Below are 13,493 nucleotides of genomic sequence, written 5' to 3'. Positions count from 1 at the left end.
AGACATTCATTATACGATTCGGCCTCCTGACCCTTAATCCTCTCTGAATTATTTACAGGTAAAACTCAAAAAATTAGAATATCGTGCAAAAGTTCATTTATTTCAGCAATGCAACTTACGAGGTGAAATGTAATATATGAGAGCGACTCATTACACGCAAGGCAAGATAGTTCAAGCTGCCATTATTCATAATTGTGGTGATTATGGGGTACACCTCATGAAAACCCCAAATCCACCATCTCAGAAAATTAAAATATTACATGTGATCAATAAAAAAGGGATTGTACACAGAGTAATATTAGACCTTTGAAAAGTATAAGCCTGCATATGTACTCAGTACTTGGTTTGAGCCCTTTTGGAGCAATTACTACCTCTATGTGGCGTGGCATGGAAGTTACCAGCCTGTGGCACTGCTGAGGTGTTATGGAAGACCAGGAGGCTTCAATAGCAACCTTCAGTTCTTCTGCATATTTCAGTCTTATGTCTCTCATCTTTCTCTTGGCAATTGTTCTGCCGTGTGTCTCAACCGCCCGTAATTACAGGGTAATTATTCCAGGAAGACACACACCACACGATAAAAGGAAAAACCCAAGTTTTTATGAACAGAAAAACAGAAACAGCTCCCTTTTTAAATGTCAAAGGGATTTTCTAGTAAACACAAGGCACAGGTTAAATGCAGTCCAATTGCTCACCCAAAAACTGGGAAATTGAGTCCAATTCTAAAGTCCAGAGAGTCCACACACACAATCCTGAACAGCAAAAACCACGATCTTGACGAAACAATGAATCAGATAAACTGCCATGAGGCTAAAACACCAGGCTGCACTTTTATCTGTAGCACTAATTACAGCAGCCGCACCCAACCACAGGTGGCCTCATTTTCTCTTGTAATAATCCTTCAGTTGTTGTCTCCTATGCATCACTCTACGCATGCGTGGATGTGTCATTAGTTCTTGTTCAGAATCCAGGTATGATACAGATGACTGATCTCCTCCTGGGCTGTCTGCCAAACTCCCCTCTTCCCTGTCCCTCATGCTTCCTTGGTCAGAGGAAGCTTTGTCGGCAGATTCTACTGGGAGCAAAACAGGCCTGCGGCATGTGGATATCTCCCCCACATCCACCTCCACATTCCTTGGGGCAGGAGCTGGGCCAGAGCTAACCACAACAGCAATGCCCCATAGATTCTCCAAGGAGTTCAGATCAGGTGAGTTTGCTGGCCCATCAAGCACAGTAATCCCACAGTCATTGAACCAGTTTTTGGTGCTTTTGGCAGTGTGGGCAGGTGCCAAGTCCTGCTGGAAAATTGAAGTCAGCATCTCCATAAAGCTCGGGTACAGAAGGAAGCATGAAGTGCTCCAAAATCTCCCAGTAGATGGCTGTGCTGACCTTGGACTTAATGAAGCATAGTGGACCAGCACCAGCAGATGACATGGCTCCCCAAATCAACCCAGACTGTGAAAACTTTTGCATCTCATTTGGAAATCAAGGACCCACAGTATGGAGGAAGAATAAAGAGGCACACACAGCAAGATGCTTGAAGTGTAGTGTGAAGTATCCACAGTCTGTGTTCGGAAGCTTCCCTGAAGCCCTGGAGTATGAAAAATGGCCCAATGGACAAACCAGAGGTCCGTTTTTCCAAACTTCTGATTTGCCCGTTTTTTCACCGTCAGTGAGGCCTATACAATGCATGGGGGGGATGTTGTGTGCATGCGCAAGGGGCAGGGCCCAGGGGAAGAGCCTTCTCTGTGGCGGCCCCGGCCCTCTGGAACCAACTCCCCCCAGAGATCAGAATTGCCCCCACCCTCCTCGTTTTTTGTAAGCTCCTTAAAACCCACCTCTGTCATCAGGCATGGGGGAATTGAGATATACCTTCACCCTAAGCCTATACAATTTATGCATGGTATGTTTGTTTATTTGTGTGTATGCTTGGTTTTTAATAAGGGCTTTTAGTAATTTAAATACTGTATTAGATTTGTTTTATGCTGTTTCTTCTTATTGTTGTTAGCCGCCTCGAGTCTACGGAGAGGGGCGACATACAAATCTAATAAATAAATAAATAAATGCATGGGGGGAGGGAATGGATGGGGGGGTGCATGCAGGTGTGCACTAACAAACACATTTCCTTTTGGCACGTGAACCCAAAAAGGTTCACCATCACTGTACTAGAACTTAATGTACAGTTGATATCCAAAGAAAACGCAAAAGGGCGTTTCAAAATATTACCTGCTTTTCTTGAACGTCGGTATACCAGGGCAGCTTGGAAGTGAAAAGCTTACATGAATCAATCTTTTAAAAATCTTTTAAAATACACTATTTCCCCCCACAACTAACTATAAAATCTAAAAGGATACGAGGAGACAAAACAGCACTGATCCCACTCACCACTAGCAAAAATACGGTATCATCTGAAAGAAGATCCTGCAACTACAGTATCTGGCATTAAAAAAATGCACCATTAAAGCCTACAGTCAGCGTTTTTAAACATCTGTCAATGATAAATCAATCTGAAAAGCCTGTCTTATAACAGCCTTGTGGTGTTAAAGGTCTAGTTTTAAAGGAGGGGTTTCTGGACTCGGTGCTTCCTTTGTCTAACACTCAAGTTGAAAGGCATTTATAATTAGCCTGTTCAGGCTTCCTTGTTCCTTATTTTTACCAATTATTCTTTCTCAGAGCTGGGGCAAGGTTGGAGCTGTGTTTTTCACTGGGCAGAAAACAATAACTCTGTCCCCACTCTTTCCAATTGCGTAGAAAGAGGAAAGCACTCAACTGATTTCACTGCAAACAAAACACTAACAGAAGAAACCTGATAATTCCTTTGGATTATCCAAAGGAATATATAACTCAGCAGCAGCTGTACAGGTACTCATAAAACAGCTCAGCAACTAATGTTATGAATACTTCAGGTACATTAGCAAAAAGAGGGCCTAATATTTCATAATCTTATCAAATCGTGGCTTAAAAACAGATGGTTATGTCCAAGTTTATTCACTTTGGTCTGATTTTTAAAATTATAAAATATAGATTTTTACGCTAAGGAACATCACGTAAACTGGATGAAGAGGGATATTGCTTAGCTGCCCATATTTATACAATTTGTATCCCACTTTTTATTATTCATTGGAAGACAAGTACAGTGGTACCTCGAGATACGAGTTTAATTCGTTCCGGACCTGGGCTCTTAAGTCGAGCAGCTCTTATCTCGAACGACTTTTCCCCATAGGAATTAATGTAAATAATTTTAATTGGTTCCAGCCCTCAAAAAACTCACAAAGTTAGTCTAAATTATGCAGAAAGACATGTTTTTAATGAAGAAATGTACATGTACATATAAATGAATAATGAAGTTTCTTTCACTTAACTTGTAAACTTTCTTAAACTTTTAAATTTACATATGTTCAACTTCTCTGCCACCCAATCCTGTAGGACAGAGGTCCCCAACCCTTTTTGCACCAGGGACCGGCTTTAAGCGATCAAGAGAGGAATGGGTGAATGAATGGACGGAGGGTGGGAAGGAAGGAAGGAAAGAGGGAAGGGACAGGAACAGAGGAAGGAAGCAAGGAAACTTATGAAAGGGGAGAGTAAGAGAGGAGTGAGTGAAGGGAGGGAGGGAGGGAAGAAGGTGGGAAGGAGAAAGAAAAGAAGAAATAGAGGAAGGGAAGGTAAAAGAGAGAAAGAAAAAGAGCAAGAAAGAAAGCAAGAAAGAAAGAAAGAAAGAAAGAAAGGGGGAAGGGACAGGAACAGAGGAAGGAAGCAAGGAAACTTATGAAAGGGGAGAGTAAGAGAGGAATGAGTGAAGGGAGGGAGGGAGGGAAGAAGGTGGGAAGGAGAAAGAAAAGAAGAAATAGAGGAAGGGAAGGTAAAAGAGAGAAAGAAAAAGAGCAAGAAAGAAAGCTGCAAGCACCCCCCCGAGCCCCCCAGGCCGGCTGCAACCTTTTAAAACACGTGCGCCGCTTCGCAGCTGTCTCCTGAAGCCGAACGCGGAAGTTAGCGTTTGGCTTCAGGAGACAGCTCCTTGGCGCTTGTATCTCGAATTTGGGCTTGTAAGTAGAACAAAAATATCTCTCCCCTCCCAGCTCTTATCTCGAGTTGCTCTTAAGTAGAGCAGCTCTTATGTCGGGGTTCCACTGTACTGTATGTTGTCTTTTCTGCATTAAGTCCTTACATTTAAATAGGCATAATTGGAACAAGTCACATGTTCAAATTTCAACACCTGTCTATAATATTATTGTAAAAGGATATAGAAGATGCTTTGGGAAGGCTTCTATTGTCTTACATTTGTTAAGGCAGATTTCTTTTTATTACTGAAACGTTTTTAGCTTTTTCTTCTCTTAAGCATTAGTTTTCCTAAATTCCTACCTATCGATGGCCCTTTCAAGTTTTCCTTAATTGCTCATGAATTCTCCAATTAAAAATTAGTCCAGTTCACGATGTGAAGTAGTAAATATTGTTATCACAGCTAACGATGGAACATTTTAGCCACTCACCAAAAAAACCGAGGGGGGGGGGAGATTGGTAAAGTGTTAGTTTAAGAAATAAGATTGAACTGTGTGAATTAAGATTTTGGCCTAGTCACCAACTTTCAACCAAACCGCTTTCAAAGGTTTATTGTGAGGAAAAATTAGGAAGAATGAGAGATATAAAAAAAGACACCCAAGCAATTTCTCTCCCTACTCTTTCGATTAAAAAAGGATCTAATATGTTTGACTTGCAGAAAGGTGCTGTATTTTCAAGATTCTTTGATGCTGTGTTTTTTTAAAATATTTCATAATTACAACAATGTAATAACAATCAGGAAACGAAGTCTCTTATATAAATGAAAGCACATACATTACCTCAGTAATATTCTATTTACAGCACAGTAATAGCATTTATGACATAGACTTAAACTGGGGCTGAAATGATTACACTGGTTTGTGGGGGGAAGCACCATAAGGAAAAGTAAATATAACTAGTCTCTGTCATTTATCTAACTGGTGGAGAACGTGCAGAGGGAACATAGGACCTCCAAATGGTACCCAACTGTTATTCACATCATCCTGTACACTAGACACATTGACAAGAACAAAAGAGACTTCACCAACTTCTAAGGGACAATATGCTTCATTCTTATCTCTAATTTCAAGTCTTGATCAGCATGGCTCAATAAAGATTCAATGAACCTTCATTATTCCTTTATCCAGAATTGTTTGATGAAAGGTCAATTTCGATTAAATCTCCAAACACTATACTGTAAAGCAAATGATAAAAATCTAATTCTTCTTAAAGGTTAGTTAGTAGCAGCCTTTCTTTGATCTTGATGGTGGATGGTAGATATGGTAAATAAAACAATTTAAGGCAATCACAAGAAAAAACAATACTTCTATTTGTCTCCAAGTGCTTTATTTTGCATTACATTCTTAAGTTATAGCAATACTTCCTAAAAGATCATCCGTAACCAAATTGAAATCTGAAGAAAGCCCTTTCCACAAAGATTTATGAATGAAATAAATATATAGGAGTAATAGTTTCCTTTATATTTAATCATAAACATTGATCAGTTATAATGTGATGAAAGATGCTTTGCTTTAAGACCAGGATGAAAGTCTTCTGAAGTTGAAAAAAAGGCTGATAGATGACTATGCTATTTATCCACCCATTAAATCATAGTTATTTGATATTGACCAATGTTGTTACATTTCAAATGTTATATGTCAGACACAGTACATAATAAATTCCTACACATAAATTAGGTCTGCCATAATTTGATAATTTGTGAATTATCCCAATCTAGACAGCTATCTGACAGCCCTGTTTGCTGCATTCTACTAACATGCATAACTAACAAGAGCAACATTGAAATGCATTCACGAAATATAATGTGAATTTTAAAATTAGATTAATTTTACATTTCATTTATTTTATGCCTGACACTTTCTCATAGGAATATGACACGTACAAGACAATCAGACAATGCTGCTGTATAATTGAAACATATATCCTGTACATAACATAACAGCCAGTTTCCAGAAATATATATGCTTGTTCAGCAAAAACCTGAAAGTCGTTGTCATGCTAACATTATATAAACCTTTGCTGATCACAATAGTCTACAAAACCTTCTGTAGTAAGCAGTGAGGCTTTAAAGCTGCACAACTTTTTCAATAGGCCACAACATCTACAAATTGAAGAAATGGACTAATGGAATACTGTGAATACAAGTGTTCGCGTAATACTGTATCATTTCATTTCAGATAATTCGGGGCGTGATAGCCTAGCAGTTAAGATGCTGGGCTTGTCGATCGGAAGATTGGCCATTTGAGACTCCAAGCACTATGTGATGGGGTAAATGCCAATTCCTGCCCCAGTTCCTGCCAACCTAGCAGTTCAAAAGCATAAAATGCCCATAAATGGGTACCACTTTGGTGAGAAGATAATAGCATTCCATGCTGGCTCCCTAGGCTAGGAAACCGAAATGAGAACTGACCCATAGAGTTGGACACAAATAGACAGGGGAATTTTTAAATTTACCTTTAAAACAATGTTATTTAACTGAGGTTATTCTTGAGCAGTCTTCAAAATCAATGGTAAAAAGTGCTTTTGAGTAAATGGGGATAAATATACAGCATGTGATTGCAATCCCTTAAAACAACTTGGTCATTTCCCAAGAGTCACAAGACTGCCATCTGATCTGAAGTAAAGACACTTTTGATTTATAATGACAGGTCCGACTGGCATTTGCCCGCTCTTGAAGGATCATTTTTTTCCTTCAGTTCTAAAATGTCACATAGCTTTATTCTTCATAATACTGTACATTTAATTGTTCATTAAGCTTATACTATGTCTGCTAGATGAATATAGCTAAAGCCCCCGCAGCTAATTTCAAAAGAGCCTTTGTTTAGGTTTACACGCTTTCAAATCTTGGCAACTTCAGGCTGATAAAAATATGCAAGCTTTCTAATACAGCATGTATAGTAATATTTCAAAATATTATTGCAAATTTAGGACTTTCATTAGGTATCACAGATTTAGGGCGACCACAAAAATGCCATTTGGGTTTCAGCCAAGTTATCCTTTTGAATATGAAATACAGTGTTCCCTCGCTTTTCGCGGGGGATGCGTTCCGAGACCGCCCGCGAAAGTCGAATTTCCGCGAAGTAGAGATGCGGAAGTAAATACACTATTTTTGGCTATGAACAGTATCACAAGCCTTCCCTTAACACTTTAAACCCCTAAACTGCAATTTCTCATTCCCTTAGCAACCATTTGGATTATTACTCACCATGTTTATTTATTAAAGTTTATTAAAAAAAATATTTATTAAAGGTGGATGAAAGTTTGGCGATGACGTATGACGTCATCGGGCGGGAAAAACCATGGTATAGGGAAAAAAACAGCAAAGTATTTTTTAATTAATATTTTTGAAAAACCGTGGTATAGCCGTTTCGCGAAGTTCGAACCCGCGAAAATTGAGGGACCACTGTATTGACAAAGGACCCAGAGGGAGGTCAAATAGAGCTGATATATTATGGAATTTGACAGCAGAGTAAATATATATACATATATATATATGAGAAGGTCTTGGCATATTCAGGTTTCTTTCCGTGTAGAATTTAGAGATTTCTGGCGACATTTCGACAATGTCCCACTGGTCATCTTCAGGCTGGTGCTTCTGTCCTTGTTCTAATGTTTTCGCCCTAGAACAAGGACAGAAGCACCAGCCTGAAGATGACAAGTGGGACTTCGTCAAAATGTCACCAGAAATCTCTAAATTCTACACGGGAAGAAACCCGAATATGCTAAGACCTTCATACCTGTACCCGTGAAAATCTACGAGAACAAATATATATATATGTATGCAGAGCTGAAGGGATTGGATACTGTAGCCTACAGGTTAATTCTCTGCCTTACAAGGGAAAGGTTGCAGGTTCAAGTCCCAGTGAGGGTATGGCTAGCTGATGAGGCCAAAATAAGGCCGAAATAGATCTATCCTAGTCTCTCTTAATTTTCAAATTCAGCAAAAAAACCCATGTGACATATATATATATAGATTTGTCGGCTATCAATAAAATTAACTGCCTTGGTAATGGCCCTGGGTTGGGCCGAGAGGCAAAAAAAAGGAGCTGTGATGTTCCTTCAATACACCAGGGTGATTCGACACAAAAATATATAACCCTTCCCTGGTGCAGAGCTGAAGGGATTGGATACTGTAGCCTAGAGGTTAATTCTCTGCCTTACAAGGAAAAGGTTGCAGGTTCAAGTCCCAGTGAGGGTATGGCTAGTTGATGAGGCAAAAATAAGGCCGAAATAGATCTATCCTAGTCTCCCTTAATTTTCAAATTCAGCAAAAAAAGATATATCCCTTCTCTCTCACACCCACACACACTTTTTTCATGTATTGATAGATCATCCAGAAGTACAGAGAGAAATTTAATTTTTAAGAAACAAACAACTTACCAAAAGAGTATCCTTAAAATGTTTGCAATTAATAATACTAAGCACACGTAGGTAGAAAAGCCCTCTGCGTTCTGTGTCCTTTTAATATCTCGGTATTGAGGGATGTATGGCACTACACCTCCAAACATCATGGCTGCCGAAGCCCCCCAGGATATCAGCTGTTGAACTGCAGTTACCAGCCATTCCCAGCCATCAGCTTCCATCATGGGCAGGATAATGTCCCTTAGCATGAGGACAGTGGGTAACAAAAGGGAAGCCCCTTTATTACTTCCTCAGGATTTACTGACTTGTATTCATATCTGATTAATCTTCCAATAGGCCGTATGCCATTCTTTAAGCAACACTAGAAAAACAAAGCGAGATGAGACAAATTCAAAACTTGCTTGGAAAAATTCAGTCCCCTAATTAGAAAATAATTAGTCAAATTATAATGATCTAGACTAGAGCAGTGGTTCTCAACCTTTCTAGTGCCGCGACCCCTTAATACAGTTCCTCATGTTGTGGTGACCCCCAACCATAAGTCTAGCACAAATTCTCCCAACAGAGCCTTAAGCTGATTGGCAGGAAGGTCAGAGGGACACCCCTACTGTAAATGCCTGATTGGTCGGTAAAAATGTATTTATTTATTTATTTATTTATTAGATTTGTATGCCGCCCCTCTCCGTAGACTCGGGGCGGCTCATATGTTCCATGGCGCCAGAATAGAAGTTTTAGTTCCTAACACTATGGGAAATTTGTCTTTTCCCATGGTCTTAGGCAACCCCTGTGAAGCGGTCGTTTGACCCCCAAAGGGGTCCCGCCCCCCAGGTTGAGAACCACTGATCCAGAGGAAAAGGCAATCTATTTGTCTAAACCACCATACTGTCATTCAAACAAAAAATCTGAGTTGTCAAGAATGGGAAAGCTTAATAATCCTAAAAGTTTTCTAACAAAATATACTTAGAAAAGTTTTCTATCTATATAAATATAGATAGAAAAGTTTTCTAACAAAATATACTACTAAAACATATTGGCTAAACATAATGATATATAATGTGCTCATTTGTTGTGTTACTGGTTTCAACATAGCAAGCTTTTTAAAATTAATTTCATTAAAGAGCTGCATGTTTTTATAATAAAGTAAACAAAAAATTCCACAGGTTGGAAAGCACACATAATTAATGGCATAAACATGTAACACTTTTAGAATTGATTATTCTTGTAAGACAACTACTGCCTATAATAAAAAGGCATAAATTTTAAGAGAGACAAGACAGAAGCAGTACAGTAGCTTTTAATTAGATGTGTTGAAAAAGGTGCTACCAGATTCCTTTGGATTTTTGGTCATCATAAACTAACATGCTCCACCTCTTACAAAATAAGACTTTCTGGATTGAGAAGTCCAATAATCACGAGTTTTAAATGAGTAGAAATTCTACAGAGACTGATAAACTGCTGTTGACAACAGCAATACAAACAAGATTTTTACTCAAGTTAGCATGGTTTTAGAGTATTTTAAAATTATCTCTTTTCAGAAAATAAGCAGGAAGCATTCCTCCTTATAAATAAGAGAGAAAAATCTCTCTCAAAATACAGTAACTCACTTGCCAACTGAACTCTTCATAACTTTCTTGTTTAGCAAATTACATCGTCATTGTTTTACTTTCATTAGGAGTTGTTTCCGTCAGTCAAAATTGGTTTTAATCAACAAACTCACCTTCTTTCCCCACCAACACACACACTACAAATACAACAGTTGCAACTCCCAGAATGTCCAGTCAGATCACAGGGAATTCTGGGACTGTAGTCCCCATTCCCCTGCAGGGCACGCCACTTTAAAAGGCTCATTTAATTGTTCTACCAGTAAGTAATTCTCAAAAGATGCTGTATTAACTTCTTGTCAGGGGAAACGATTGTCAAGGAAAATTAATACAGGTAGTGCTCGACTTAACAACTACAACTGAGTTCCGAATTTCTATCACTAAAATGAGACAGGTGTTAAGTGAGCACTGCCCCATTTTGCAACCCTGCTTGCCACGGCTGTTTAAGTGAGTCACTGCCATCGTTAAAGTCACAATTCAAAGTGTTGGTTATGACCTATAAAGCCCTTCATGGCATCGGACCAGAATATCTCCGGGACTGCCTTCTGCTGCACGAATCCCAGCGACCAGTTAGGTCCCACAAAGTGGGCCTTCTCCGGGTACCGTCGACTAAACAATGTCATTTGGCGGGACCCAGGGAAAGAGCCTTCTCTGTGGCGGCCCCGGCCCTCTAGAACCAGCTCCCCCCAGAGATCAGAATTGCCCCCACTCTCCTCGCCTTTCGTAAGCTCCTTAAAACCCACCTCTGTCGTCAGGCATGGGGGGATTGAGATATTCTTTCCCCCTAGGCCTATACAATTTATGCATGGTATGTTTGTGTGTATGTTTGGTTTTTTAATAAGGGTTTTTAAGTTATTTTAAATATTAGATTTGTTATATGCTGTTTTTATTATAGTTGTTAGCCGCCCCGAATCTACAGAGAGGGGCGGCATACAAATCTAATAAATAAATAAACAAACAAACAATTAAATAAATTAAATAAATTAAATAAATAAAATAAAATAATAAATAAATAAATAAATAAATAAATAAATAAATAATAAAGTCATGAAGTTGTAAAGCGAATCTGGCTTCCCCATTCACTTTTGTCAAAAGATTGCAAAACGACCCCACCGCATTTCAACTTTCATAAATTTACATGCTCATTGTCAAACATCTGAATTTTCATCACATCCCTTATGGGAAGATTTCAACGGTTTTTTGAGTATGCAAAATAGTCACGTATCACTCCCCCCCCCCCGTGTCGCTGTAACTTTGAATCGCCACTAAACAAATGGTTTGCAAGCAGTGATGGGCTCCTACAGGTACAGTCAGGTACACAGAACCGGTAGCAAAATATTGATTTTTTTTCCCCTTTCTTTTTTCCCTTCTGGGCTCTGGGTATGTTTTTCCTATCGCAGTAAATGAGGCTGAATGTGTTTAATTTTAGAAGAGCTGTGCGTGCGTACATACACTTTATATAGTAGATAATCTGGGGTGGCCTACTGCTCGGACGGGGGGGGGGGAATGCAGTGGGGAAGCGAAAATGGAGCTCCACCCCAGAGCATAAGCCACGCCCACAGTGTGGTAGTAAAGATTTTGGTAGCCCATCACTGTTTGCAAGTCAAATTACCCTCTGTACAAGTTAAACAAAGAGAAAAGGAAGAAATGGATCTAGGAAATCATGAAAAGTAGTGCAATAAAATTGATACCATCTTGATCTGGCCACTTAGGATATGAATGATTTTTAATGGGCTTTACATTATTTATACTGTTTGCCGCCTAGAGTCCTGAAGGAATTGGGTGGCTTATAAGCAGTAATGGGTTGCTAGCCAGTACACACCACACTGCATACCGGTAGCAAAATGGAGCTGCGTGCGCAGCTCCAGGTGACTGACAGGTGGGTGCATGCGTGCGAGCAACATTTGGCTCCTACGCATGCACAAGAAACCAAATCTCACAAGAGGATACACACAGAGAGGCCTGCACTGGCTGCCGATCAGTTTCCGGTCACAATTCAAAGTGTTGGTTATGACCTATAAAGCCCTATATGGCATTGGACCAGAATACCTCCGGAACTGCCTGCTACCGCATGAATCCCAGCGACCGATAAGGTCCCACAGAGTTGGCCTTCTCCGGGTCCCGTTGACCAAACAATGTCGGCTGGCGGGACCCAGGGGAAGAGCCTTCTCTGTGGTGGCCCTGGCCCTCTGGAATCAACTCCCTCCAGAGATTCGAATAGCCCCCACCCTCCTCGCCTTCCATAAAATGCTCAAGACCCACTTTTGTCACCAGGCGTGGGATAATTACCATCTTTCCCCCTTTTTATTATATTTTTGGCCTTACTGCATGATAGATTGGGTTGAATGTGTGTGACTGCATAGCTAGGGGTTTTATTATGTTATTAATGTCTTTTAAATGGATCTAATTTTTTATTGTTAGATTTGTAATGTATTGTATTACTGCTATGCAGTGAGCCACCCCGAGTCTTCGGAGAGGGGCGGCATATAAATCTAATAAACTATAACTATGTGAGATTTTGGCAATTTTTTGTTTCCATGCTTCCTTTTGCACAAAAAAATACAGCAAAAAAAAATCTCACAAGATTTTGCTTCCTGCGCATGTGCAAAAGCCAAATCTCACTTGGACATGCATGCGCGCGCACCCTCCAATCACCCAGAGCTGCGGGTGCATCTCACCGGCAGCATCGCCAAGTAGGAAAACCCGCCTACCTATAAATATAAGTTATGAGCTGAGATGGCGCAGTGGGTCGAGTGTAGTACTGCTGTACAGTACAGTACGCAGTGGGTAGAGTGCACTAAAGCTGACTGCTCGATCTGCAGGTCAACGGTTCAAATCTCATCCCTGGCTCAAGGTTGACTCAGCTTTCCATCCTTCCGAGGTGGGTAAAATGAGGACCCAGATTGTGGGGGCAATATGCTGATTCTGTTAAAAAGTGCTATTGCTAACACGTTGTAAACCACTCTGAGTTTAAGGAGAAGGGCGGCATAAAAAAAATGAATTAATCAATCAATCAAACAAACAAACACATGCATACATTGATAGACAGACAGATAGAGGTAGGTAGGTAGATACCGTGTTTCCCCGATAGTAAGGCAGTGTCTTACTTTCTTTTTACCCCCAAAAGCCCCCCTATGTCTTACTTTCGGGGTATGTCTTATATTGGAAAAAATAAGACACACCCGGCCAACCCACCTACCCGAACCTGCAACACCCGTGTCCCGTAAAAAGTAGTAGCACCCTCCCCCCCACACACGGACACACATCCGCATCCCCGCCTGCCCACCCCATCCGGAGCTGCCGGAAAGGAGGCGGGCGAAGGAGGGCGCAGCTCCGGCCGCTCGCCTCGCCCGCCCACCCGGCGTCTCCGAAGCGCCCTTCGCCTTGAGCTCCCTCCGGAGCCTGCCGCCGCCGCCGCGCTTCCTCCGCCGGCCGAGGAGTCCTCCTTATCCGCGCCGGGTTTGGAGTAAGGCTTGAAGC

The 13,493-nt window shown here is 40.6% G+C and overlaps 1 protein-coding gene across 2 annotated transcripts in view; it reads right to left on the bottom strand.

The window, feature by feature from the left end:
• Nucleotides 1–13,493, bottom strand: part of SLC66A2 (solute carrier family 66 member 2) — a 92,700-nt gene that overhangs the window by 76,939 nt on the left and 2,268 nt on the right. For both annotated transcript variants that reach the window (XM_070747421.1, XM_070747420.1), the window contains exon 2: nt 8,434–8,776. In XM_070747421.1, coding sequence (XP_070603522.1) covers nt 8,434–8,663 — 230 coding nt within the window. In that variant the 5' untranslated portion in view covers nt 8,664–8,776. The remainder of the gene's footprint in view (nt 1–8,433; nt 8,777–13,493) is intronic.

This window comes from Erythrolamprus reginae, chromosome 3 (genome assembly GCF_031021105.1).
Source record: "Erythrolamprus reginae isolate rEryReg1 chromosome 3, rEryReg1.hap1, whole genome shotgun sequence".
Classification (NCBI taxonomy): domain Eukaryota; kingdom Metazoa; phylum Chordata; class Lepidosauria; order Squamata; family Dipsadidae; genus Erythrolamprus; species Erythrolamprus reginae.
Note: the sequence above shows the minus strand (reverse complement) of the source record. Positions and strands in the feature narration are given on the sequence as shown.